Consider the following 27448-nt stretch of genomic DNA (forward strand, 5'->3'; position numbering starts at 1 on the left):
CACTTGGCATTAGGAGTTGTTTTCATGGATTCTATAAAAGAATAACTTCCTTCCATTGCTGTGCAGGTAGTAACAAGGGCCAGTCCCTCCCAGTGTTTCTATTGTGGGCTTCTTGGGAAAGCTGTCAACTTAATTTGCGAAGTTAATTTCTGCGCTATGGGATATCATGCTGTTTTGAGACTAGTCCCAAATGTTCCCTCCTGCAGATCCAAACCAGAGTTAAGTGTGTGTGAGTGTTCTGGGGTCAGGGGGAGATGTTGGAAATCCTTAACTGATATTAGTCACTTTTATACTTTCACACTCCAATTTCTTGCATATAACTACCTGAAGTGTAGTGTAACAATTTGTGACTCACTGCCATGGCAGTTCCTGCTGGTCACTCTGGGAATTAGCTCCAACCAGCTTCCGGAGCACCCTCTTCCAGCCAGTGACGCTCCTGCTGTTACCTGTTGTCCCTCCCAGACCATGGAGCCCATCCCTCAGGGTGCTGCTCTGCTGCAGTGCCCCCACACTCTGGGGTCCACACCTTCAGGGAACCGCCAGCCCCCAATCCCCACCTTATCTCAGTGACCCACTGCCAGTCATCATCTAACCCCTTACCTGAGGGGCAAACTGTAGTCTGAAATGGCCACTGACCACAGGCAAGGTGCTGTGGACCTGCTGTCTTCACCTACCCTGGCTGCCTCTCTGCAGCCCTAGTACCTCACTGAGCCTCAGCCTGAGTGTAGTCAGGCCAGAGTTCCCCTGGCTCACCCTGTTTCCCAGCATTGCACTGTCCATGGTACCCATACTAGCCGGCAGCTAGGTCCCTCTCCCTCGGGAGTTGGAGCAAGAATGTGTTCCTCTCCTTCAGAAACCTTTTTATAGGGCCTAGCCAAGCCCTGATTGGCTGACTCCAGCCCCTCTCCAATTGGATCTCAGGACTGCACTCTCCCCAGGCTGTTTTTAACCCCTTTTATGCCTGGAGCAGGGTGGTAACCCTGCTACATATAGGCTGTGTCTACACTGGGCCACTTATTCCGGAAAATCAGCCGCTTTTTCCGGAATAAGCTGCGAGCTGTCTACACTGGCCCTTGAATTTCCGGAAAAGCAACGATGCTCTACTGTACAAAATCAGCTGCTATTCCAGAAAAACTATTCTGCTCCCGCTCGGGCATAAGTCCTTATTCCGGAACACTGTTCCGGAAAAGGGCCAGTGTAGACAGCCCAGTAGTCTTTTCCAGAAAAAAGCCCCGATCGCAAAAATGGCGATCGGGGCTCTTTTCCGGAAAAGCGCATCTACATTGGCCACAGACGCTTTTCCAGAAAAAGGGCTTTTCCGGAAAAGCAGCCTGCCAATGTAGATGCTCCTTTTCCGGAAAAACTGAAAACGGAATAGTATTCCGTTTTAAGCATTTCCGGAAATTCATGCCAGTGTAGACACAACCATAGAGTGTGTCTAAACTGGCAAAATGTTGCGCAAAAGCAACTGCTTTTGCGCAAAATCTTGCCACCTGTCTACACTGGACGCGAGTATTTGCGCAAGAACACTAACTTTGTACTGTACAAAATCAGTGGTTCTTGCACAAATACTCCGATGCTCCCGCTCTGGGATAAACCCTCTTGTGCAAGTATTCTTGCACAAGAGGGCCAGTGTAGATAGCCAAGTTAATTTCTTGTGCAAGAAAGCCCGATGGCTAAAATAGCCGTCAGAGCTTTCTTGCGCAAGAGAGCGTCTACACTGGCACGGATGCTTTTGCCCAAAAGATGTCTTTTGCGCAAAAGCATCCGTGCCAGTGTGGATGCTCTCTTGTGCAAATACTTTTAACAGAAAATCTTTTCCATTAAAAGTATTTATGCAAAATCATGCCAGTCTAGACACAGCCATAGATTTGATCCTATTTGCGTAAGCCTCACCCATTAATTGTGTTTCCATTTTATCAGTGTATCAGGACATTGGCTCAACACTTTTCACTGTCTGCCCCACACACATTCCCCTCCCTGAGGGTGTATTCTCTAACCATCATCCTTAATGTATAGTCTCAGGGCCAATTCCTAGAGTCCTTTACTCACTATTTATTCGATGATTGGAAAGTTTGGGAACAATAGTTCTTTTTAATTTAGCAAAGGTTTTTCCTAAGGACTGAGTTGAAACCGAGTAAGAACATCAAGATCAGAAAAAATGTTAAAATCGTATCTATATTTTATGATGGAAAATATAAAAATATGCTGTACATTTTATTTTAATACTTTCCCAATTTCTAACCCATTTGGGGCACTTAGTGAGTTTTTGGATCTAAAATCATGTTAGAGGAAGGAAGCTGTGAAATACAAAAAGAAATGAATTGCCTGTTTTCAATATCTAATACTGAAGTATCTATCCCTGGCACTAAACTTACAAGTCTCCAAATGTTGGAAAATAGTTAACATTACAACAAGACTTTCAAGGGCAGAATATTACAAAAATTGTGGAGGAGTTGACTCAAAATGATATGCTATTTCTTTGACATAATGAGCAGTGGGATAATGCCAAATGTGTGAGTGAGACTGAAGTCAGCTTGGGTCTGTAATGAGCAACTCCACACCTGAGAGGTTTTGTCTACATATTTCAGGTACTAGAATACAAAGTGTTAATCCCCTCTTCTAAATGTCACTGACAAACTTGAACAGTCACCAATAGAGCCATTTCCTTAGCAGCTGCATGAGATCTCCCTTTTTCTCATTAGTTAGAAGTCAATACCAACCCCTAAGTTAATCATAAATTATGGCAACATTATAGCAGCTGGACTAGTCTGCCTTCCCAATAGAAATGAATGTGAAGGTCTCCAGAAATAGAAAATGAGGCACAAGGTGGAAATCAATAGCATTGATTTCAGCATCACTTTTTGAAAAGACTGATCATCACCCTGGTTGGCTCAGGCGGGAGGCTGTTTTCGTTCTGCTATTACACTCACACCTCGCATCCAGGAAGCAAAAGAATCGCTTTAATTTGCTCACATAGCACATGAGATATTCACAGTGAGAGCAAATGCCATGAGACAAGTGCTATGTGACTCTCCTTCTGTCATTTTGGGTTTGTCTACTCAGCGGCTGACCGCGAGCCCAGAGACTGATTCGCACGAGCAGGGCTTGAGCTAACTCATTACAAACAGCAGCATGGCTACTGCGGCTTGGGCTCTCAAGCCCCGCCAGCCCATGAAGCTTGAAAACCCAAGTCTACCATGAGCTATTACGTCCACATTGCTATTTTTAGCACACTAGCTCGAGCCCCACTAGCATGAGCCTCTGGCAGCTGCCTGCAGTGTAGAAAGGCTGAGCAGACTGGGCTCCAGCCTTATGTCCTAAGGGTTATAAGAGCAATAACTTGTGTATTCTTTGCCAGCCAGGGTAGTTCCCTCTGTATTCAAACCAGATATAGTGTGTTATAGACTGAGGTTTTAAAGTGTCACACATGCTTCTTCTGGGGACCCAGGGAACACCTTCGCCCTTTCATTATTCAAAGGCAAGCATAGGTAGATGCGCAATCCAGAGAAGTCCTGAACCCAAGTCTTGCAAAAAGAAGCTCTGGAAGGAAATTGTCTTGATATAAAAATACTTTGCCCTGGCTCTGCTTCTTCCAGAAACACCAGTGTGATCAGAGGAGGCACGAGCAACTCCAATTTGGGACTATTTGTGTGCAGTTGGGCTGACAGAATTGCCAGGCTCTTGCACAAGATGGGGGGAGCCTGCTTTGTGCTCCCATAAGGGGTGGGGCTTCAGGCAAATGGAGTAGGGGTGGGGGCTGCCAGCCTTCAGTGCTGCCTGGAGCACACTGCATACGCCCCCCAGCCATCCCTCAGGGCTGCCTGAAGTGCACTGTGCAGGGCTCCAGCAGCAATATAAAGGGTCTGGGCCTCCGTCCGCCACTGCTCTCACAGTAGTGGCTGTGGTGGCCAGGAGCCCCAGACCCTTTTGAAGTACCAGGTCCTGGGGCAGTTGCCCTCTTTGTATCCCCCGTGTGTGTGGATTTAGCTACGAATACAGGCAGGTAGCTCGATAGATGTATATGCACACACAGAGAGAACTGCTCACATACATAATATGACTGCGAAACTGTCTGGTTCTGTCCCAGATAACTTGAGACTGAGACATCCAGAGGTTTGTTCTGGGCATTGTATACATTTATGATAAATCACTACAATAAGGAAACTAATTTTATAAGAACATAAGAATGGCCATACTGGGTCAGACCAAAGGTCCTTCTAGCCCAGTATCCTGTCAGCTGATGGTGGCCAATACTAGATGCCCCAGAGGGAGGGATCACAACAGGTGTAATCCTCACGTGATCCCTCCCCTGTCTCCCACTTCCAGAGAAACAGAGGCTAGGGACACCATTCCTACCCATCCTGGCTAATAACCATGGATGGATCTAACCTCCATGAATCTACCTAGCTCTTTTCTGAATCCTGTTAAAGTTCTAGCCTTCACTGCATCCTCTGGCAAGGAGTTCCACAGGTTGACCATGCGCTGAGTGAAGAAAACCTTCCTTTTGTTTGTTTTAAACCTGCTGCCTATTAATTTCATTTGGTGACTCCTAGTTCTTATATTGGAACATTAACAGTAAAATGTTTTCCAGCTTTCATTTTCAAAATGAAACATTCCAAGCCTCTACAATAGGCCATCTCCCATCCTTTTCCTGCACAGTCATGGAGCTAGGGATGTTCAAACAGCCCAGAAATGTAGCTGATCACCCTAACATTTTCCAAAAGAGCAAGATCTACAACTGCTGTCATTCCATGCAACTCCATGTGAGTCAATGAAGTTACATCGATGTACGGCAGCTGAGGAGTCTGGCTCATTAATTTGATTAGAGTTTCGCAGTATCTCCATTTGAAACAAGTTAATGCTTTTTTGGAGGGCAAAGGGGAAAATAGGAGGAAGAGGTTGACAAACCAAAAAGCAACCAGCAGAGGAGAAGTATCAAGAATAATAACAAGTGGAAAATTGCTGTTAGTCCCCTTTTCTAACAGTTGCAGCTGTAATGCTGTTAATAACAATGAACCCTTGTACACTTCCATTGTGCGACAGATGCAATTCCATGGGCTCCTTTTGTGTTTTCTAGTGACTACAGGTACGTGGCGGCTGCCCTCGCAGTCATGAGGAATGTGACTCAGCAGATCAATGAGCGGAAACGGAGACTGGAGAACATTGACAAGATCGCTCAGTGGCAGGCCTCAGTCCTGGACTGGGAGGTACAGTATGCATTTGGCAATGATGGGCTCCACTAGATTCCATCACACAAAGCAGAGGGTAATTGATTCATATTGTGCTTGGGCTGCAAGTAACACAGAGACGTCATGTTTAGGTGCCAGTAGCTCGTATGTGAACCGTCTCCACTAATGGTGTGTATGGAGGATGTGGGTGTAAATTCTGTCTGGCCTCCAGAAGGCTCTAGGGCACACAACTTACCTCATGCCTTTTGTACAGGACAGCTGTGTTTGGGAGCAAACGACAGAGCATTGCGGTAACCTGGATTAAACAGAAAGGTAGAAGGAGGCATTTTGTCTTTAAGGGAATGTCTACACAGCCACTGGGAGGGTATGTCTACACTACCCCGCTAGTTCGAACTAGCGGGATAATGTAGGCATACCGCAATTGCAAATGAAGCCCGGGATTTGAATTTCCCAGGCTTCATTTGCATAAGCGGGGCGCCGCCATTTTTTAATCCCCTCTCGTTCGAACCCCGTGCCGCGCGGCTACACGGAGCACGAACTAGGTAGTTCGAACTAGGCTTCCTAGGTAGCCGCGCGGCACGGGGTTCGAACGAGAGGGGATTTAAAAATGGCGGCGCCCCGCTTATGCAAATGAAGCCCGGGAAATTCAAATCCCGGGCTTCATTTGCAAGTGCGGTATGCCTACATTACCCCGCTAGTTCGAACTAGTGGGGTAGTGTAGACATACCCGGAGGTATAATTCCCAGCTCAGACAGATAAACCTGCACTGTCCCTGCTTGAGCTAGTACCCTAAAAATAGCAGTGTGGCTAGCCATCCCAGTACAATCCTGCCCAACCCCTGGGTATATAGTCAAGCCGCTAGGCCAAGCTGCCTGTGCTGCTGTGGTCATACTGCTGTTTTTAGGTGCTAGTTTGAGCAGAGCTATCAAAGGCAGCTTAAACCTTAGTAATGATTTCATAATGAATAGAGTATTATTATTATTACTATTTAATAAGATATTCAACCCAAAAGGTGCATATGGTTCTATACAGACATTTGACACACCAAATAATAGAAACAGTCCATATCCCAGATGTTACAGCTGAAGGCTCCAATTCACTAATTAATTGGCATGCTAGGACATACTGAATTGGAGTCAATAGAATTACTCTCATGATTAAAGTTGGATATTGAATCGGAGCTTAATTGTGGTCTCCGTGTAGTGAATGATCACAGGGGAATGGGCTGGGGAAGGGAAGCTGAGGGATACTGCATCACCAGATCTTGCAGGTTACTGTGGTTTGCCATGTGTTCATCTGGGACATTTTTAATATCCTTTGTTTTTCCCATTGTTCTATTATCAAAATCTCCATTTGTAGTTGGGATTGTTGAACTAGGGCAAAGCAGGGCAGTTTTATAAAGCTCATCCTACATGGAGTCATTAACATGCATTTTTAGCAAGAAAATTCTCACTGATGTAACCGGTCCTGGATGCTCTTCTTTCTCACATCAATTTAAATGAAGAGAAATGCCATTGAAGTTAATGGAGTGATGCTGGGGTAAACTGGTGAAAGGAAGAGATGACTCCATCCTTTATATATTTTCTGGACAAAACCTAGGAGGATCAGGGGAGAGAGGGAGAAATTTAGGGCCCATCACTTACACTCAGTTTCTCTAGTGCCTCCACATTGATTTAGCTGAAATTACACTGGTGCATATTAGGGCATGATTAGACCCTAATTCAGTAAATAAAGAGTATAGGTGGAAATGATGCGATTATGGTTGGTACTTAAATTTTGACTAGCAGGAAAAGCAGAAGATGCAGATGATTTGCTTTATTGATTCATTCACTGTTATTTATTTTAAAAATCTCTGATATTGACATGCAGGCTTGTTATTGCATTAGAAGACAGTCATCAGGGGAGGAGGTACAAGGTCATCAGATGTATCTTCAGCCAGAAATATATGATGAGTTACTATGACTCATTTATAAGAAATGCCAAGAGCCCAATTGTAAATAAACCTAGAATGAGAACAGATCCGTCTCCAGACACTTAATGTTCATGCGTGAATGGAAAGCCAATGTGGTCTGTACCTAGGAATGGTGGAATTAGTTTCCTTTCCACCACCATTAGTGTGGCTGATAAATTCACTTCGATTTAGCTACAGCCATCATCTCCCCAGTCTCAGCCCCAACAATTCATCAAAGTACTCTAATGGCAGATATGCCTGCCTGTCAAAGGAGATGGTGCATTCTGATAGGTAGTTACAATCCAGTCAATAGGGCATTGGTTAGTAAGTCAGGAGACATATGTTTCAAGGCTGGCTCTGCCATGGACCTGCTGTTTGACCCTTTGCAGATCATTTCATTTCTGTGTGCCTCAATTTCTTGTCTACTTCAATTGTAAGTCCTTCGGGGTATGGACTCTCTCTTGCTATGTATTTGTACATACATGGCACACCGGCTTTCTGATCTCAGCAAGGGCAACTAGGGGGTTCCAAAATGTAAATAAATAATATTATAGGGTCAATATATGGCAACAGTCTTTGAAATGAGCCTGGGCCAGAAGTGAACAAGAATGTGCCAGAAGGAAAGACAGTGGGTTCATTGTTCTGTTATTGCAAATCCAGAAGGAATACGTGATGGAAGTGAACTCAGCATCAGCCAAACTTCAAATCTCTTTCAGAAAGAAGCTTGGCCAAGCAGTTTGAGAGGATGGTTTAGAGAAGGGAACTATTATTTGTGCTCCTGGCTCCGATGCAGTCTTCCTCTGTGCTCTTAGCCATCACCACTGAACTTCTCTGTACCCATGTGTGACACAGACACCTTCTTTAACTACTTCATGTGGAAAAAAACTACTATGGGGCCATTTAGGACTAGATGCTCAGGGGGGATGTAGGTGCCTAACTGCTCCTTTTAAGCATTCAAGTCCAACATTTAGGTGCCACTAGCATTCCCAAAACCATCACTCATCTGTCACCTAGCCCTGTGCCGTGATGAAATTCGCAAAGTGGGTGTTCCCCTGCATATCTCACCTACAGGTCCTAATCCAAGAGGCATGCTCAGAGCACACCTAATTCATCATTGTCGTGTTGGCAGTGCTGCTACTTACCCCCCTCCCTGCACTGATTAGCCAGTGGTTAAAGCACTCCCCCAGGCTGCAGTTAGAATCCCTACTCTGCCTGGATTAGCTCATGGATTTAACCATGATCTCTCGCTTTACAAGGGACAGCCCTAACCAAGGGGCTATAGTCATTCTCATGCACTCTGCTCCAATAATTAGTAAAATATTTCATATAAAGTGGAGTAGCAGGAACAGGAGAGAATGAGAGTACCCTGCCTTAGAATACCCAAATAGTGCAGTGGTTAGGGCACTTGCTGGGAGAGTAGAAGGGGGGCCCCATCTCCACCACAGATTTTCCTGAGAAAGGGCTGATCTGGTTTAGGTGCCTAACTCCAAGAGAGGTTTCGTGGCTGAGCGTCATGGTTGGAGACAGGCACCTCACTCCAACACAGAGTTAAGCATCTACCTCCCCTTTAGGGGCAGGGCTTAGGCTCCAAACCTTTCCTTGCCATTTCCTGCTGGCGAGCTTAGACAGCCCTCCCTGCTCAGTGAGCTAGTGTCTGTGGGTGCGAAAATAAACTATGCAAAATGTGCAGCTTATTTCAAGTGTATTTCTACAGAGCGCCAAATTTCAAAATAACTCACTATTCCAAAATTCCCCTTATCCATCATGGAACAAGGATTACTGGGATGTCGGAATAAGCAGGCCATTATTTCAAAATACATTTCAAAATAACAGGCTGCTTCAATAGACACAGAATAGCTATTTCGGAGTACTTCTGGTACCCTGAAATAGCTCCACTGTGTGGACGTACCCTGTGAGTCCCTTTTCTAGGAGCCTAATTTTTTCCATGCATTGATGGTAAGCCTGGGCAGGCAAAAGGCATTTAAAATGTAAGCATTTCGCTGTTGATCACTGCAACACCTCAAGTTTCCAGTGTGAATCTAGGTCTTAGTTACTTCGATAGCCGTCTATTCCTAGGACTCCCAAAGGGCGGATGCATTGGGAACATAGGCATGCTGCTGAGCCTAAATTAAGAAACAGCCAGGGCCCAATTCACAGCTGATTTAAGTACATACAGTTCTGTGGAAGCCAATGGAGTTGTGTCTGCATATGTCAACAGTGAATTTAGCCCTGGGGATTCTCCAGATGATCCCATGTTGAAGGTTAACTTTGGAGTCAACATGTGAAAAATGTAAATGCCCGTTGGTTGAACAGGGCCTGATTTTTCATCAGACGGTTCATCCAAGCCCTACTTAGCCTTTCTCTTCAGCTTTACCTCAGTGCTGCTGCAACACTGCCTGGTGCACGCACGTGTGTGTGTGTGTGTGTGTGTACACGCTATTTGTTTAGGTATAATCACTGAGATCGGGAAGGGATTCTGAGAAGATGGCTCTGTTTTGCTGATAACAACTGATGGCCTGCTCTAGCGTCCAGCATGAAATTGGTGTTAATGGGAGCTTTACCTGAGTGAGAACTGTGTGGTCAGATTCTGATTCTACTATTGTGCAAATCAGTTCCAATCACTTTAATTAAGTGTAACTCCAGATAGATGCTAGTACAACTGACATGAATCTAGCCTTGAGTGTGAATCTCTGGATCTGTTTGTAGCAGAATATCAGTTGATTTTCTGATTTCCAAAAATATAAATAAACTTAAAAAATGCTGTCCCTGCCTATGTTGAATTTTCAACTGCTTTGTCCAATTCCATTATTGACACAGAATATAGGGCTTGCACCACTTCTCTTGGAAGACTGGTTCACAGTCCAGTAGTCGTCACAGTTACGAAATGTTTCCTGATCTTTGACCTACATTTCCCTTTGCTCCATGTGGTCCCTTTGCCTGTTGTTACATACCCCCAGAGCCAGCTGGTGACATTCAGAAGTGACTAGGCAAAGCTGACATGAAAATGTTTCTTGGAGCCAGATCACAGCAACATGTCAAGATTCACCTGGCTCAGACTCAAAACAGGTCAAGCAAATCCCCCTCTGAGCACGCATCACCTCATTGGCCACTTCTTGTACTCATGCCCTTTTGTAATATACCCATGGATTTCTGTGGCCAGTAGATAATGTACTGAAGAACTAATTCCCACAATGTTAGTGGTCTCGCATAAAATCAAAATCCCATTTAGGAGACACAGTTAAGGTTGACCATTAGTTCAGACTCTGGCCTGGGAGATAGGAGGCATGTGTTCCTTTCTTGCTGTGCCACAGACTTCTTGTGTGACCTTGGGCATGTCAGTTGGTCTTCATATGCTTCATTAAAGGTATACAGATCTCAGAGGGGTAGCTGTGTTCATCTGTATCTGAAAAAACAATGGGAAGTCCTGTGGTACCTTACAGACTAAGGGTATGTCTACACTACCCCGCTAGTTCGAACTAGCGGGGTAATGTAGGCATACCGCACTTGCAAATGAAGCCCGGGATTTGAATTTCCCGGGCTTCATTTGCATAAACTGGGCGCCGCCATTTTTAAATCCCTGCTCATTCGAACCCTGTACCGCGCGGCTACATGCGGCACGAACTAGGTAGTTCGGACTAGGCTTCCTAGTCTGAACTACCGTTACTCCTTGTGGATTTAAACGAGCAGGGATTTAAAAATGGCGGCGCCCAGTTTATGCAAATGAAGCCCGGGAAATTCAAATCTCGGGCTTCATTTGCAAGTGCGGTATGCCTACATTACCCTGCTAGTTCGAACTAGCGGGGTAGTGTAGACATACCCTAACAGATTTATTTGGGCATAAGCTTCTGTGGGTGAAAACCAATTTGTCATGTGCATGGAGTCCTACATTGCAACGAAGCTGGGAAGAATTCAGTTTTTATTTTTTATATATATTTTTGACATTTATTTTAAGCATGTTGTCAATTTTTATTGATTTAAATGTTCATGGTGGCAGGCCATTATGAGGAGGGTCAGACACTAGGGATAGTTAGACTATATTTATTTTATGACAGCACACACTCAAATTCAAAAATTTAAAGCTTTATCGTTATTAAAACATAAATTGTCAACAGCACATGCCAAAATATACAAAGTACATACACTTAAACACTCTTTCTCAAACAGCATTTTTCTTACTTTGCCTATTGTTACATTTCTATTTTTATTAATGGAAATACCTTTTCAATGGTTTGTGTGTAGAGTGAAATTGACATTCACCAACAACATTTACTGATAAAAAGTCTAATCTTTCCAAAGCTGAAGGGTATGTCTACACAGCAGGGCAAAAGTTGAATTAAGATACGCAACTTCAGCTACATCAATTGCATAGCTGAATTTGAAATAGCTTAATTTGGCTTTTGATGCTATTTACACAGCAGGAAGTCAAAGGAAGAACACTCTTCATTCAACTTCCCTTACTCCTTGAGAAATGAGGGTTACAGGAGTCAGAGTAAGAAGTCCTCCATCTCAACATTATTGTGAAATAATGGCTTGCTCTGTAGATGCACATTTCATTATTTCAAAATAACGTCAGTTATTCCAAAATAACGCTGCTGTGTAGACATACCCTGAGGCTATGTCTACACTGGCAACTTCTTGCGCAAGAACAGCTGTTCTTGCGCAAAAACTTGCCTGCTGTCTACACTGCACGAGTGTTCTTGCACAAGTAAATTTACAGTATAGATTGTAAAACAGGGCTTCTTCTGGAAGAGTTATTCTTCTCCCCACGAGGAATAAGCCCTCTTGCGCAAGAGCTTTTCCACAAGAGGGCTGTGTAGACAGGCAACATGAATTTCTTGCGCAAGAAGCCTCTATGGTTAAAATGGCCATCAGAGCTTTGTTGCGCAAGAGAGCGTCCACACTGCCATGGCTGTTCTTGCGCAAAAGCACATCTCTTGTGCAAAAGCACACGGCAGTGTGGACATGCTCTTGTGGAAGATTTTTTGCACAAGAACTCTTCTGCAAAAGAGTTCTTGCGCAAGAACCCACCAGCGTAGACGTAGCCTAAGTGTGACCATGAGAGCCTCACATACCATAGTAATGGGAAACATATAAGTACTAATATAGGCCTGCAAGTTATATTTTGATATAAATGTATACCCTCTGAGTTTCTTTTTAATTTCTGTCTGGTTACAGATTGAAACAATGAAATAATGGTCCCGCTGTTACTGATAAGAATTAGAACTCAGGATTTTTGGCTTTCTCTGCTGCTTCTGTGTCAGCAGTTCACTAAAACTCTGTCTCCCCTGCAATGTAGGCATTTGTGAAAGGCAGAAAAGTGTATCAGAATTAACATCCGCCACTGGTATAGGCTCTGTGAAAGACCTTAAGTTGGGGCAGACAGTTTGACACAAGAGAAAATCTAGTTCATTAGTCTAAAAGAAGCTTGAATGGTCATTGCCCATTCCATAAACAAAAGACTTCGATTTCAGTAGAAATCCTAGGCATTTTTTCACCTTTGATTCCTCAGAGTATCAGTTTAGCAGTTTCCAAGAGGCTTAAAGTCACATGAAGGAAAAAATAATAAAAAATATAATTGAGAACTGCATCTTTTAAAATTTTCTTTAGTTCTTGTTCCTGATGGAGCCTCTAATGGAAGACTCGGTGCCCTTAATTATGTAATATACAATGGTTGACTTCAGCTTAATATTACATTATTGAGCCTAAAGACTGGCAGAAAAAAATGATGTATGCAACAAACGTACTGTTTTCAAAGCTAGAACAGCTTGATGAGAAAACCTCCTGGGAAAAATCAAATCTGGGACTGAAACAGAGGGTTTTTTTCTTTCTCAGAGACAGAAGGCATCAAAAATGAGCCTGATGAAAAGGACGACATTTCACTTGCTTTTCTTTTTCTGATCTTTCCATCGCCCAGAGCGTCAATCGGATTATCAGTCGCTAATTAGTGCACAGTAGTGTCAGTCAGAAAAGGTCCCACTCACTGTAAGGAGATTCTCTGCCCGGCAATAAGAGCATGGACTTATGTCATGGGGTGGACTGGGACTGGGGTGTGGAGAATGATTTTCAGAAGCTAAATGTCTTTCCCCAGCCTTATTCAGAAGTCCTCTTGAGTTGCAGGCAATAGTGTGTTGCTGCCCATGCTAAAGTATCTTTCCCTGTAATGTTGCTGTTCTCAACTCTGTTTTTTTCTGCTCATTATTTGAAGCTCCCACCTCCCTCAGTTTTCCTCCACTGGTGGGTTAGAGAAAGCAATGCTTACCTATGGCATAGCTGGGAAGCTGATGATTGACAACTTTCATCAAATACAGAGGCACTGGCCCACCCCTGCAGCTCTTGGAACTGGCCCTCAGGACCTGGTGTGTCACTTCTGTGATGCTTGCAGCCTTCGGGGAGAAAGAAGCACAGTCTCAGCTTCGAACGGGTTGACCTTCTGTTCTATCCTACTGTGTGCTAAGTGCCCAGGCCCTGCCTGTGACGACTTGAAGGAGAAATGAGAATTTGGCTTTCTTTTTTCTACAGTTAAATCGGAGCAGGACATATACCTCCCTATAGACTGTGTTTGGCACTCATGGGTATGCATGTACACACACAAACAGATACAGCATAGCCATCTTATAGGCTGTGTAGCTGTGGATCAAATCTATCCTATTTATTAGTCTTTGCATAGCCATTACATTGTATCTCTTGTCGGTTGATGGGTGGAGAAGGAATGCTGTTTTACAGATGCTGAAGCACACATATTAGAAAGTGAGTTTCACCCCTACCAAGGGCCAAATTTTCAGAAAATTCAGGCAAAATTTGAATGCACAATTGTCATGATAAAATACCCATACTTGACACCATGAAATGCTGTAATTACCTACAATTAGTACTGTAAAACACCCAAATACAATTTGCATACACAGCCACTGAAATAAATTATGTGAATGCAGTTTTGTGCAACGGGTCTACCAATGTAGTCCTGAGTGATTTCTGACCTCCTCCCCACTTGAATGAATTGATTTGTTAGGCCAGATCCTCCGATATTGTGAACTGGGTTAGCTACCCTGAAGTCTGTGGAAGTAAGTTAATTCACAGCTGCTGAGATACTAGTCTCATTGCCTTTAGCAGTGTTCCTCAATCTATGAGGCCGGCTCTCTCGGAGGGTTAGGCTCATGGCTGCTTAAGGAAAAGGAGAAAACAATGAATGTTCTTTTGGTGCTATGATTAGGTCTAAAGGAAACCATGCACCAGCATTGACTGTGCATTGCTGAATACTAAATGGTCACCAGAGAGTTCCTCAGATCCCGGGTCCTTCCTCACTCATGTGGATGGACATAAGCTGGCTGCCTCCATCCACATGACTAGACTATACAGTTCAAATGCATAGTCCCTAAGCCTCAGCATCCCATCTTAATTCTGTTAGAGGAGGCTCATGTACCTTTAGAATAGGTCTTCTGCAAAGCAAACTGGGAGCAGGCTTCCCAATATGGGTGGACGGACTCATGCTAGCTTAATTAGAGCTAGCATGTTAAAAATAGCAATGTGGCTAGAGACTTAAGTAGAAACCCACCCAATTCCCTAGGTATTTGGGTGGCTAGCCCAAACCACTGCCTATGATACCATAGCCACAAAGCTGTTTTTACCCCCCTAGTTCAAGCATGCTCCCAGCTTCTGTGTAGACATACTCATACTGCAGTTACAGGACGAATGCTAGGAGGGCTGTGCTGGGAAAGGACGCCTCACTGTGTGCTGATGTTTGTGTAATGAAGACTGGTCAGTTATGTATTAATTAATTTAAAGCTAGCTGCAAAACACCTTTCCTAACACAGAGACAAAGCCTTGGAAAGTATCTATTTGTAGCCTATGTACTCAATGTTTAAATTGTTTTGCCAGCATACACAATGTAATAAACCCCCTGTAATTTTAGATCTCATTTTTACATCCCTTGCAGAGACTACACAGTTTGGATTCAGTTAATCAAGTAGAAGTGTTTACAGAGTCCTTTATGTGTCCTCAGGCTTTGAACGCTACCACTGGAGTAAACCAGCCTCACAGAGCTGGCTTTCTATTTTTAGCAAGCAACCTCTTCCTTGCAGTGAAAAATGATATTGATGGGCTTGCATGAATCCTCCCTCGTTGCACAACCAGATGTATCCTAAGCAAAGCCAGTGATTTCTGGAGCCACCTACCTTTTAAGAGGTTCCTTTGTTTGAGGGCATGATTCTGTTGGTAGCATCTCAGCCGTGTTCAAGCAACTCATGGCCTCTATAAGGTGCTGACTAGCAGACAATGCAATTCCTAAATCATATTTTGAACTCAGTTGAGGTGCAGAAGGCGTACAAGCAGCTCTACTTACCTGCTCTGTGAAAGTGTGCGGGGCTCAGCAAGCTCTGATGAGACCATGGTGATGAGTGAAAGATAGACCAAAGAAAATACATCACTAATGCTGCATAGGAATTGTTCTTCATTTGCTGCAGCAATGGGAACTGAAAACCCTATGATAACACATTAGCTATGAGTTAGTGAATTTTCCTTTGTCACTGAACGCAAACATTCATTTAGAATAAAATGGGAGATCTTAACTACAGATTGGCCGCCAGTCCAACCTCCCCCCCCAACAAAATTTGTGGGGAAGGTTCAATTTTGGTTCTACCTGCACATACTAATCCAGAAGGGGGCCTGTTTTCTGAACCCCATTTGGATGTCACTGAAGTGGTATGAGACCATCTATTCCAACAAGATTTCCACCGTATCAGGCTGAAGCCCTGCTAACTGTTCTTCATAATCTAACCCTAAACTGAGCCCTGGCTCAGCCTCAGATTCAGAACCTAATCTGGATCCAGATCCAAACAGCTTTCTACTTTCATTTTAACTCCTGCTCCTTAATCCTTATCCCCGCCTTGTAGCCAGAGCTCTTCTGAGTCTGACGGTGAAGCTTCAGCATAAGGGATGCAGCTGAACTTGCAGAATAAGACAGATACACAGTGCAGGTGGTGGAGAATTCATGCATTTTAATAAATAGATTTTAATTAAGTGAAATGCCCTCCCCTTTCCAAGCCCCCCCCCCCCCACCTCAGCCCAATTAGCAGAGGGTGAATGGATTTGTTCGCTCCGAGTGTGGGAGAGGAGTTATGTTTTCAAGACCATCTGCTCATGAGTCCTTTAAAAAACTGTTGGAGAGGAAAACAAGCTTTAACCTGAGGGGGAGAAAAGAAGGGGGAAGGCATTCCAGGATCCTGCAGTGAGGGATTTTGACAGCATGGGAGGATGAACACTGCCAACCTGACCAACGGTGGTCTTGACAGCTTACTAGAAATAGGGGTCAAGGGGCTCAAATTCCCTGAAAGGGGGAGTGGTTCACAATCTGTAAGGAAAGGCTTTGACAGCCCCAGAAGGCAGGGAACTAACAGTCTATTTTGGTTTACTCTGATGCCCTGTCCTGCTTGGGGGGGAAGGAGGGGGGCCTTGAGATGAGGCCTTCTGAGAGCCTGAGTGGAGAGGGGTCTGACAGGGAAATTGCTCCAATGGCTGGTGGGTGGAGGGGCTCAGGAAGATGGAGCAAATTGCCCAGATGGGACAGTTCTGATACGTTAAAGAGCGAGTGATTCTCCTCACTGCGCTGCCTGAGGGTAGTTCTGACAGCCTCCACTGAGAATCTGACTGGGTTGGGGGTGAGGTTTAGGCAGCATGAATGGGGGGGTACTGACAGCAGGGAGGGGAGCTTGTGGAGGTGAAAGGGGACTCTTGCAGCCTGTGCGGGGAAGCCAGGACGCTGGCAGGCTGTGAGGGGAGCCTGTGGTGATGAAGGGAGCTCTGGAAGAGCAGTGAGGATACTCACAGCCTGTGAGGGGCATTGGTGGCGGTGGGGGCTCTGTCATTCTGGGAAGGGAGCCTCTGGCATGCTGGGGGTGGACATTTGGAGGCAGTAAGGTTTAGCAACCTGAGTAGGGAATTGTTCTGACTGAGCTGCTGTCTTTTCTTCCACTTTCAATATGAATCAATCGATAGAAACAAAATCTCTGTATTCTTTCCCCAAATCAGTTTTTTTGAATATTTCACCTCTAGTGTTCTGTTTAAAAAACAAACAGTGGTCCTTTGATGTATCTCGTGCTAGCACCTTCCCCCCTCTGTTGCAACAATGCTTCTCTCCCCTCCATGTGGCTACATATATCTGGCTTGGCATAGTGGCTTACTCTGCCTCGTTCTCTGTTCCCCCTAGGGAGATGACATCTTGGATCGGAGCTCTGAGTTGATCTACACAGGGGAGATGTCCTGGATTTACCAGCCTTATGGACGAAACCAGCAGCGTGTTTTCTTCCTCTTTGATCACCAGATGGTTCTCTGCAAAAAGGTAATGAAACCCCCATGAAATCAGTGCTGTTAACGACACAGTAAGGAGGAGGCATTAGTTGCATTTTTCAAATGAAGCTATAATTTTTCCAGGCTGGAACACAGCAACTCACACAAAGGGGGAAATGATGGATGCTGCAGTAGGGAGGGAGGAAACAGACCTGAAATTTGGACTGGGCAGTTTATTTTCCCAGGCTGGTTACCATGAAGGGAGACCTCAAAGAAAACGGGTTTCCATCTGTCTCAAGATTTGTTGCATTGTCGCAGTTTCATTAGGTGGAGCCGCCAGGACATTTCACTTGTCATGAAACCAGATGTCATAATGGTGAAACATAATGATGTTATGACATTGCATCAGAGCTTGAAGATTATTTTGGCATGGCCTGATGATGCTGCGTGTGGAAGTCACAGGGAAGAATTTAGCCATGAAGGGTCTAAAAGGTGGGAATTTAGATGAAGACAAGTGGGAATGGCTGTCTCCGGAGGAGAGCAATGGAATCAGGAAGTCATGTGGAGTGAAGGAAGTGAGGATCAGTTTCTCCTTGAGGAAAAACAGTAGAAGGCAAGTAAATACTATAGTGAGGAATGGACGGAGTCCCAGGGGAAAGCTGCAGTAAAGGGAATAGACAGAAGCACTGGAGAAGGTCAGTGAGGGAAATGGACAAAGGGAAGAGGAATGGCTGGTATTCTTCCTATGGAACAAATATTTCTGTTATTAAGCATTTCCCAAATGAGACCTATGTGCATCAGATGTTTGTCAATTTCTGAGAGAGGTGTAAAAAGCTCTGACTGTACGCTGTAGCTGTTCCCTTAGGACCTGTAGCAGGCACTGAAGACCCATATAGTCAAACCTGAAAACTGATGGAAAATGAGCAAAAAAACCCGCACCACTGGATGGCTTGACACCCTAAGTAGAGAAGCAAAATGTTGTTTTTTTTCCCACACAAAGGATCATGAGGAATGGAAAACAGTGACTCAAATCCTCAAATTTCCTTAAGCGTTCTCCCCAACCTGGCATAGTCTCCCTTGATTTGTTCCAGCGAGAATCTAGCCGTATCATTTGTTCCTACATGAAGGATGATCAATGGATTCTTTCCCGCTCCCTTTGGGATCCTCTTCAATCTTAGTTCTACATCCCGTATCTTAGCACCTGCCAGACAGCACACCCTTCTGTTCTCTTGATCAGCTCTGGTTACAGGCCTGTCTATTCTTCTCAATAAGGAGTCCCCAATCACATAGACCTGCCTTTTCTCTGGTCTATCCCGTGTTTCCTCTGGCTGCAAGTCCTTTCCATTCCTATCTTCCCTTGTAATCTTCTTCAACCCATCCTGTATCCTCCTGGCAGGGCTGACCCGAGCCCTTTTGGCGCCCTGGGCCTGGGTGCGTGGCGCTGCCCTTGGGCGCAGGGCGCATGCATGGGCCCACCCATGGGGCCCGGGCCCACCCTCTGAGGCACACGGCGCATGCACGCGCCAGTCGCTGGCGCACAGCCCGGGACCCGCCCCCGGGGGGCTTGGCGCATGCGCGGACTGGTCACGGCCACTGGCGCGCAGCCGGGGGCCCGTCCCCGGGGTGCACAGTGCATGTACCGCCCAGCCTGGCCCGGCCAGCACTGCTGGCATGTGCGCCGGGCCGTGCAGGGCCCCGCAGCTGTGCGGGGAAGGCGCTGCTGGCTGGCGCCGCAGGGATGCGGGCGGGTTGGCGCTGCGGGAGCTGGGCGTGCAGCTCCTGATGGCAGCTGTAAGGGACACCGCGTGTCCCTTACAGCTGCCATCAGTCGCCCCCCATTGGTTGGTGCCCTGGGTAGTTGCCCGGCTCGTCCATGCCTCCTTCCATCCCTGCCTCCTGGTGCTCATTATTGGTGTTGTCTCCATTGACTCTTTCCCTTTATGTATAGGACTAGCCACTCTTCTCGTCTTCCTTGCCTTTCCACCTTCAGTGGCCACCTGCTGTATCCCTTCTCCATTCTCCAACTCCGCATACCTGTTCTTGAGCTCTGTTTCTCCTTCACTGGCCCATCTTTTCCTCTTCCTGGTTCTTAGTCACATGCTTCCACTGTCCATTTTCTTCGCCCAGCAGTCCCCCCTCAGAGGCCTTTGATCCTGCTTCAGTCTGCATGTCTAAGCTTTCCCCTTCAGCCACCTCATGCCTTTGTTCCATCATCTGCTCGAACCCCCTTCTAAATTCGACCAGAGTTTCCACCTGCATCTACAATCTTCAGATCTTTTCTTCAGTCAGTTCTATTAGGAGGCACTTCATGCAAACAAAACTCCTTGCAGGTATCCCCTCCAGAATCATATACATACCACAGCTTCCACATTCACTCATTCTCATTGTGTCCTCCACTGTTTGGGATAGCCACTGCTATCTCTGTGTTAATCAGCCTTCTCACCTCACCTGTTAGTCCAGCAAACACAAAAACAAACCAAAACACCCCCTCCCCCACAGCAAAAACAAACCCTAAACGAGTCCCATGACCCAAACTCCCCTTACAAACTCTCACACAAACTCCCCTGTTTACAGCTCTGTTTGCTGGCTCCTGTGCCGCTGCTGCTGTCTGATTCTCATGCAGGGGGAGTTCCTTAGATCAACTTCAAGCATGGATGAGAATAACCACAGATGTCACAGCCATGCCTACTCAGGCTGTGTTCTTTTCAGCTCTGGCATGTAAAGTGAAGGTAGAACATGGTCAGTATGTGGATGGGAGTCCTCCAAGGAATTATCCAGGTACTGAGGAAATGGGTGGGTGGTTCTTGAGTTGCTATCTAGGGTATGTCTACACTACATGGCTCCATTGACGGAGCCATGTAGATGAGCTTTGTAGACATAGCAAAATGAAGCGGTGATTTAAATAATCAGTATGCCATGAGGCATAACGGGGTGGTTGACAAAGGCTTTTGATGTCGACCGCCGAGTGTCCAGACTACCACGCTGTGTTGCCAAACAGCTGATCGGCACAGCGCAGCAGCCATTTTGATGTAACTGAAGCGACGATTATTTAGGTTAGGTTTAGGGTTGTTGACGGAGCCATGTAGTGTAGACTTACCCCTAGTGACTGCTCCAGCGTTGCACTAGGAGAAGCTACAGCCAGGATAATTCGGAGCAGGAGGAGGGAAGGGGAGAGGTGTGTTTTTCCTTTTGAGTTATGGCTGACTCAGTTTCTGCTTTCTGAAGATCCTATCCCCTCCCCCACTTCTTCCTCAGTGTTTTTCCTTTTACGCTGTTCCTGGCACTGTGGAACGGACTCCTACAGTCAGAGAACAGTCAAGCGGAGACCAAGCATATAAGCAGCTTGATTTGAATTTTAATCCTTAGCTCCTAAACTCCCACCGTGACTCTGAATTTCTAATTTCTTAAAGCAAAATTCTGTTTTGTTTGCATCAGGCTTGCTTGTGCAAGATCATGAACCCCTCCCGATAGATGCCAAATGTCCTCAGTTCCCATTGGAATCACACACAGGCCTTCAGTGAGGTCACTGGAGCTGAGGGAGCTCAATGGCAAGAAAGATCGGGTCTGATAAGTTCACATAGTAACACCTATTCCTCTGATTTATGCATTCTGGCACTTTCTTTTGCTCATATAGGTCAATTCCTCCCCTCCATAGAGTTTGGAGGATGCTGCACTCCATGCATGTCTTTACAGGAGAATCGAACAAGATCCCACATTATCTTTAGGTCTATGCTGGTCCATTAGGTGGGTCTCAGCCCACTTCCTAGAGGGAAATAATTTATATTGTAAAACTCAAAAGCACTGTGAGTAGTAGTTGGTACTCTTGGAAGGCACAGAGATTAAGTGTTGAATATAGTGTCTGTCCTGGGTGATTAAACTAACTGCTGATCTTATGAAGACATTCCTCCTGGCCAGGATGGCCACACAGGTTTACAGGCCCTTTCTGTGTCTGCAGTACCAGCCTTTGTGCAGCATGTATTGTGCTTATGCTATTAACCTTGAACCTTTGCCAATGAAAAATCCAATTTTTATTAGTAAAAGAAGTGTGTAGTTTTTAAGCCCATCCTTCCATCTTTATAGCAGTATCCTTGAGTATTACTAAAAAAGATTGTCTAAATAAGGGAGTGATACTAGAGATTCACAAATGTTGCAGACTTAAACCTGAGGCTATGTCAACACTAGGAAACTATTTCGGAAGAGCTAAAATCGAAGTAATAACTCCCGAAATAACAAAATCAAAATAGCATGTCCACACTACAGGGAAGCCTCGAAATTAGTCCCAGGCAGGCTTTGTTAATGCGGATGCACTACCTTAACTTAGTGCTACAGGAAGCACTGAGAAGTAATTAGTTTGAATTACTCTAGAGAGTAGTTATTTCAAAATAGCAGTACCGGAGTGTCCATACTACTGCTATTTCAAAATAACTATTTTGAAATTAGCATTATTCCCTGGGGAAAGCAAGAGTACAGATTTTTAAATAGGTGACCCCGTTATTTCAAAATAACAGGCTTGGTAGTGTGGATGTTCCGCTTATTAATTTGACCTAAGGGGGGTTATTCTGAAATAAAGCCCTAGTGTAGACCAGGGCTGAGTGATTTACAACATATGTTAGAGCAAAGAGTCAGACTCTCTTTTGGGGGATTAAAGTCAGTCAATTAGCCAATTAGGATTCAGAAAGGTTCAGACAAGTGTAGTATTGCCTACCTCAAGCATTGAAAAATTGTGGGTTGGGCCTCACAAATCATCATACTGGCTAAAAAATCATGAGATTTAAAATATAATAAAATTGGGTTGTTTTTTCTTTGCCTTCTGATTTGAAACTTTTGGGGTGCACTCAGGTCAAGTTTGCAGACTTTCCTTTCCAACTGTAGAGGCTAAAACTTACTTTTTGTAAAAAATGGAAGCTGAGGGCCTATCAGGATCATGTGACTTCAGGAGGCAGGGCTTTAAGGAACAAATTAATTAACTTAAGGCTTGTGTTCCCATTGGGAGATTTGGCAACACTGTCATTTCTCTTGCTCTCTCCCTAGCTCCGATACACTTTTGCCCAAGTTGCTTCTCTGGAGCACTGTCTGGTGCAGCACTGCTTCCTCCTGGCATGCGAGTCCCCCTCCGTTGACCCTTATCAATCAATTTGGGTCCTTGCATTTTGTACCTCCAGCAAAAAAGGATTCTACTCTGTCCTCTGCCACTGCCCACCTGCACTGTAGCTTCACTGCACCTTGCCCACTGTTCTCCCAAGACAGCGCCAATGAAAATGGCAGCTAATCACGCAGCCATGGAGGAACTCTGCCCCTGAACTCCCTGCCAGCATGCAGGTTGGAGAATGTGACTCGCTCTCAGTGACTGAGTTCTATGTTACCGCATCAAGCAAACCAGTCTCTGTGCTAAAATGCTTTCTCCAGATAGCACCAAAGCCTTTCCAGTGTCTCCCAGTGTAATGCTGGCAGATGGAATCAAACCTGGCATCTCTGGTGCTTAGTTTAGGAGCCTCTACCAGATGAGCTAAAAGCCAGCTGGCTCTTAGCTGAGGCTGTAGATCAGTTTCAGTGCCACCAGATGGGAGAGTGCACTGCACCCAGCCGCTGTGTGGGTTACACCAGCTCCTTTTAATTCTTCCTGGGAAGCAATGGGATGCAATTACTCTTTTTTTCTGCTTCCTTCATTATCTGCCACATCTCTGTGAAAGTCTCCTGCAGCCCAGATCTTTCCCTTCTATCCTCCCCCTTGCTTTCCTGTCAGTTCCCTTCAGCTCCTCAGCAACACCGGCACCCACAGCCACATACACATTATGCACCGACAGCACCATCTGTGCCATTGGCAGGAATGTCAAGGGGGACAGAGCCACCCGAGACGAGGGGCAGGGAGGGGATTCATAGGTGCATGTAGTTTTTTAATTGTATGTTGTGCCACTATAAGTGTAAGACTCAGAAAAGTGTATCCTTAGATGCCATGCTAAATGAAAGAACGGTAATAGAGATGTAGCCGTGTTAGTCTGGTCTTGCTGAAACAAAAGACAGGACTATGCAGCACTTTAAAGACTAACAAACCTAATAAACCATCTTGTTAGCCTTTAAAGTGCTGCATAGTCCTGTCTTATCCTGCAAGTGAGAGTGGTTCAGTTGTGTATAACAACACATTTCTGATAGTGTCCGCTGAGCAGTTTCTTTTCCAGCTCACACAATGGTTCCTCTAATTTTTTCCACCCCTGAGCCTGATGAATTTTGTTTTGTGAACCAGTGTGGAGGTGATGTGCAACATGTCGCCTTCATTCTGGTGCACATAACAAAATTCATGTGGCAGGGGTGGGGCCGAGGGGTTCTGAGTTTCAGAGGGGGCTCGGGGCTGGGGCAGAGGGTTGGGGTGCAGAAGTATGAGGGCTAGGAGTGTGGGCTTTAGGGTGGGACTGGGTGGGACAGAAGGTTGGGATGCAAGGGCTCTGGCTCAGGGTGCAGGCTCAGGGGTGGGCCTGGATTTAGGAGTGGAGGAGGGGGCACCAGGTTGGAGGAAGGGCTCAGGACTGGGGGTCAGGGTGCAGGAGAGGGTATAGGATCTGGACTGGGAGAGTAGGCTTTGGGGTGGGACTAGGTGCTCAGAGCTGAGGGGGCTCACAGTGGGTAAGGAATTGGGGCTTGGGCTTACCTGGGAGGCCCACTTGGTGAGCCCTGGCAATACCACACCACGCCATCCTTACTTCTGTGCGGCTGCCTTCAGAGCTAGACAGCCAGAGAGTGGTGGCAGTAGACTGAGGGCTCAGCTGAGTAGGCAGCAGCACACCATGCCATCTGTACTTCTGCAGCCACCGGTTGCCAGCGCTGAAGCAGTAACACAGAAGTAAGGGTAGCAGTACCACAACCCCTCTCCTGTATCTTTGTGGACCTCCCCCACAACTCCTTTTTGGGTCAAGACCTCTACAATTACAACACCATGAAATTTCAGATGTAAATAGCTGGAATAATGAAATTTACTATTTTTAAAAGCCTATCACCATGAAATTGAGCAAAATGGACCGTGAATTTGGTAGGGTCCTATTATGTCTGCTATCATTACCTCTCCCATTGTGGTAGTAGACATACACGTGGCCTCCTCCCTTCACGCTGTTCCCAGGAAGGGGGAGGCTGGGGCCGACTCGGGCTATGAGGTCTTCTTCCCCGCTGCTGCTCCCAAGGGCAGGGAGGCTCAGGTCGTGAGGCCTCTTCCCTCCCTGCTGCTCGCAGGGGCAGGGGACGGGGGTTAGGGCCGTACGTCCTTTTCCCTCCCCACTGCTTCAGGGATTCTGGGGTACACAGGCATGTGCTCTTCCTCTCACTGCGGTGGGGGCAAATGCGTGCATGTGGCCTCCTCCCTCCCTGATGCTCACAGGGCCAGGAAGACTTGGGCCAGCTTGGGCCATGGGGCCTCTTCCCTCTCCGCTGCTCCAGGGATTTGGGGGCACACAGGCTCTTCGCCTTCCCATGTTGGGGGGAGGGGTGCACACACACTCAGCACATTGCTCCTCCTCCTCCCCTCCCCGTGGTGGGGGCGGGGCCTCAGGAGAGGGGGTGGGGCTGTAGGTGGGGCCGGGGACCTGCCTCACCCTAGAAACTTCTCAAGTCTTCTCAAATGTTCTGTGACAGACGGCGCGATGGACCCCTCTCCTTTTATAAAAAGCGTATATATTATGAAATGGTTTTGTTTTCTATTGAGTTAGAGGCATTGCATGCACATACCCTTTATTTTAACACTGGATATCTCACAAGCCACTAACATTCTACCATGAAATATGGAATGTAACTTGGAGCCTTGGAAATTAGTGCAGCTAGATTTAATCTGGCCCTGGTCCGACACGGAAGGGGGCAACTGCATCTCCTTGAGTAACTTTAGTGAAGTCAATAGATTTACACCCAGGGTTATTGTGGCTCAAGATGGCAAGTTATGCACTCAGATCAGCATAATTATCATTTCCTGTATTGTGCTTCAGGCGCTGATTTTGTTGTAGCTCCGTATGACTCCCAAACCTTTTTGGGGTGAAACATCCCATTTCTCCATTTAGCTGTAGGTCAGGCACCTGTGTCACTCACATATCAAGTCAAAGAAATAAGAAGCTACCAAGACATCAGTGACTATGAATTTTTCTGCTATGCTGCCTTTTGGGCTATAACAGTTTAGACCGAACCACAACGAGCATATAGGAACACGGGGCTTTAGAACACATCAGGGAGAGCTGGATCATATTAGAAGCAATAAAATGTAGCATGAACTCCCTGGACACAACTTAAAAGCACTCAGCTACTGCCACAGAATTGCTATGAAGAGGGGAAGTGCTTGTTCTGTGCATCCTCAGTAGCTGACATGTGAAGAGGAGGGAACCCAAAATCATGAGAGACAAGTTTATGTAATCCCTTCTCTGACAAGGACAGCTATGTTGGGAGGTTGCCAGATCTCTGCCAAATTATTCAGTAGTGCCTGTCTAGTGAGTTTTGAAAGATACACTTGATTGATCTTTGCCAGTTCTGTGAGGCATGGGGGTTGAGGGGTGAAGAAAGGAGCTGAAAGCATTTATGCGGAAATGTTCTTTTGCTTAGTAAATTTTGTGGAACATCAGGGGCATTTTGATGTCTCATTCCACCTAAAGTCACATTGCATCCAAAGCAGTGAGGCACGGACGATTTTGTTTCTAACAAATTAGCAACAGGAGGAGCTAGGAAACCCTTCTTCGGATGTGTCAACTTGTTTTTTTCTGACTCCTTCATTTGTTCTCAGGGTTTTCGAATGGTAGTGGTGAAAGAACATTGCAGAATGAAGGCTCAGCTTCTGTTCCTCAGGGCTGAGACCTTGTTTGTGCAACAAATTTGTACCTGGTGTAAATACATCATGGATGAATTTGGCAGTAGGCATTTTCTATACTTCTCTATTTTATATGAGCAAACTAAGCCTCTTCCTAGCCCACACAACAGAGCACACCAGGTCTGAGGCAGCATCCGAACTCTGCTTCCTCCTTGAGCTTGGCTGGTCCTAGTGATCTTGCTCCCCAGGACACATCATCTGTCCAAGCTACCTTTCTAGAGGGCCATTCCCACTAACAAGCAGCACCTGCCACAATGAATTAATAGAAGGTTCTCGCCTTGGATAAGAGGGTGGGTTCGAGGGAAGAACGCGTCCCCCCATTGCACGCTAGATAAGTAACAAATAACTTCAGTGGAACTGATACCTCCCAAAAGCCTGGAGTTAGACGTGAAATCAGGGCACTGGGAGGAATACTCTGTGCTGAAACACCTTCCTTAATTTCCATTGAGAGTGTCTCATACCTGGGCAGACTAGGCTTGACCATGCTTAACCTCTGGTGCCTGACAAGACCACAGCTTAAAATGCCTATACGATATATAATTGTACTGTCATTTTAAAGTGGTGAAATAAAGGCTGACCTGTTCCCCTCCCCCCACTCCATAGGCCGGAATGAGGAAGGGCCAACAGCATAGATGTTTTCGAGTGCTCCAATGAAGGAGAGAAGAGGATGGAAAACCATAACCATGCTCCATGTTACTGGAAAACAGCCTAAAACAGTGTTTCTTAAACTTTCTAAGCTCGAGGAACACCAAACAATAATTATTTTTTCTGAGGAACACCGAGGATTTTTTGTTGAGAAAAAAAAAAGGTCGGGGTAAAAAGGGTCGGGGGGGAAATTATTGAGCAAAAAAAAAAGTGGCCATTTTAAATTCTGTTGTTCTCCGCAGCACACCTCCGACTGCCTTGTGCCGCGGAACACAGTTTAAGAAACACTGACCTAAAATAACAAAAATAGACTAGTAGACATCCCAGCCTTTCACTGTCTTTCCAAGTCAGATTCCCGGAGAGGACAACAAAGCCCCATTAGGGTGAAGTGAAAGCAAGGATTTTGTTTTGGTTGGGATGCAGCTTGGAGCAAAGTGTTACCTGTTTGTTTCTGAAAAGGGCTACAGAGGAATTGGACCACCTCAAATCATAGAATCATAGAATACTAGGACTGGAAGGGACCTCAAGAGGTCATTGAGTCCAGTCCCCTGC

The 27448-nt window shown here is 45.7% G+C and overlaps 1 protein-coding gene and 1 long non-coding RNA gene across 12 annotated transcripts in view; one reads left to right on the forward strand and one right to left on the reverse strand.

Moving 5' to 3' along the window:
* ARHGEF9 (Cdc42 guanine nucleotide exchange factor 9) overlaps positions 1-27448 on the forward strand; it is a 419582-nt gene that overhangs the window by 356300 nt on the left and 35834 nt on the right. For 10 of the 11 annotated variants that reach the window (XM_075940846.1, XM_075940851.1, XM_075940848.1 and 7 more), the window contains 2 exons: positions 5081-5210; positions 17345-17476. In XM_075940846.1, coding sequence (XP_075796961.1) covers positions 5081-5210; positions 17345-17476 — 262 coding nt within the window. Of the gene's footprint in view, positions 1-5080; positions 5211-7061; positions 7445-17344; positions 17477-27448 lie in introns of those variants that run through there. The other variant, XM_075940849.1, reaches the window with a different exon arrangement.
* LOC112543564 (uncharacterized) lies at positions 10387-17443 on the reverse strand. Its single transcript, XR_003086792.2, has 4 exons — positions 17319-17443; positions 15482-15620; positions 13403-13526; positions 10387-10546 (listed from the first exon to the last, which is right to left on the reverse strand). It is a non-coding gene; the product is annotated as an uncharacterized LOC112543564 (long non-coding RNA).

Source organism: Pelodiscus sinensis, chromosome 13, assembly GCF_049634645.1.
Source record: "Pelodiscus sinensis isolate JC-2024 chromosome 13, ASM4963464v1, whole genome shotgun sequence".
In the NCBI taxonomy this organism is placed as follows: Eukaryota; Metazoa; Chordata; order Testudines; family Trionychidae; genus Pelodiscus; species Pelodiscus sinensis.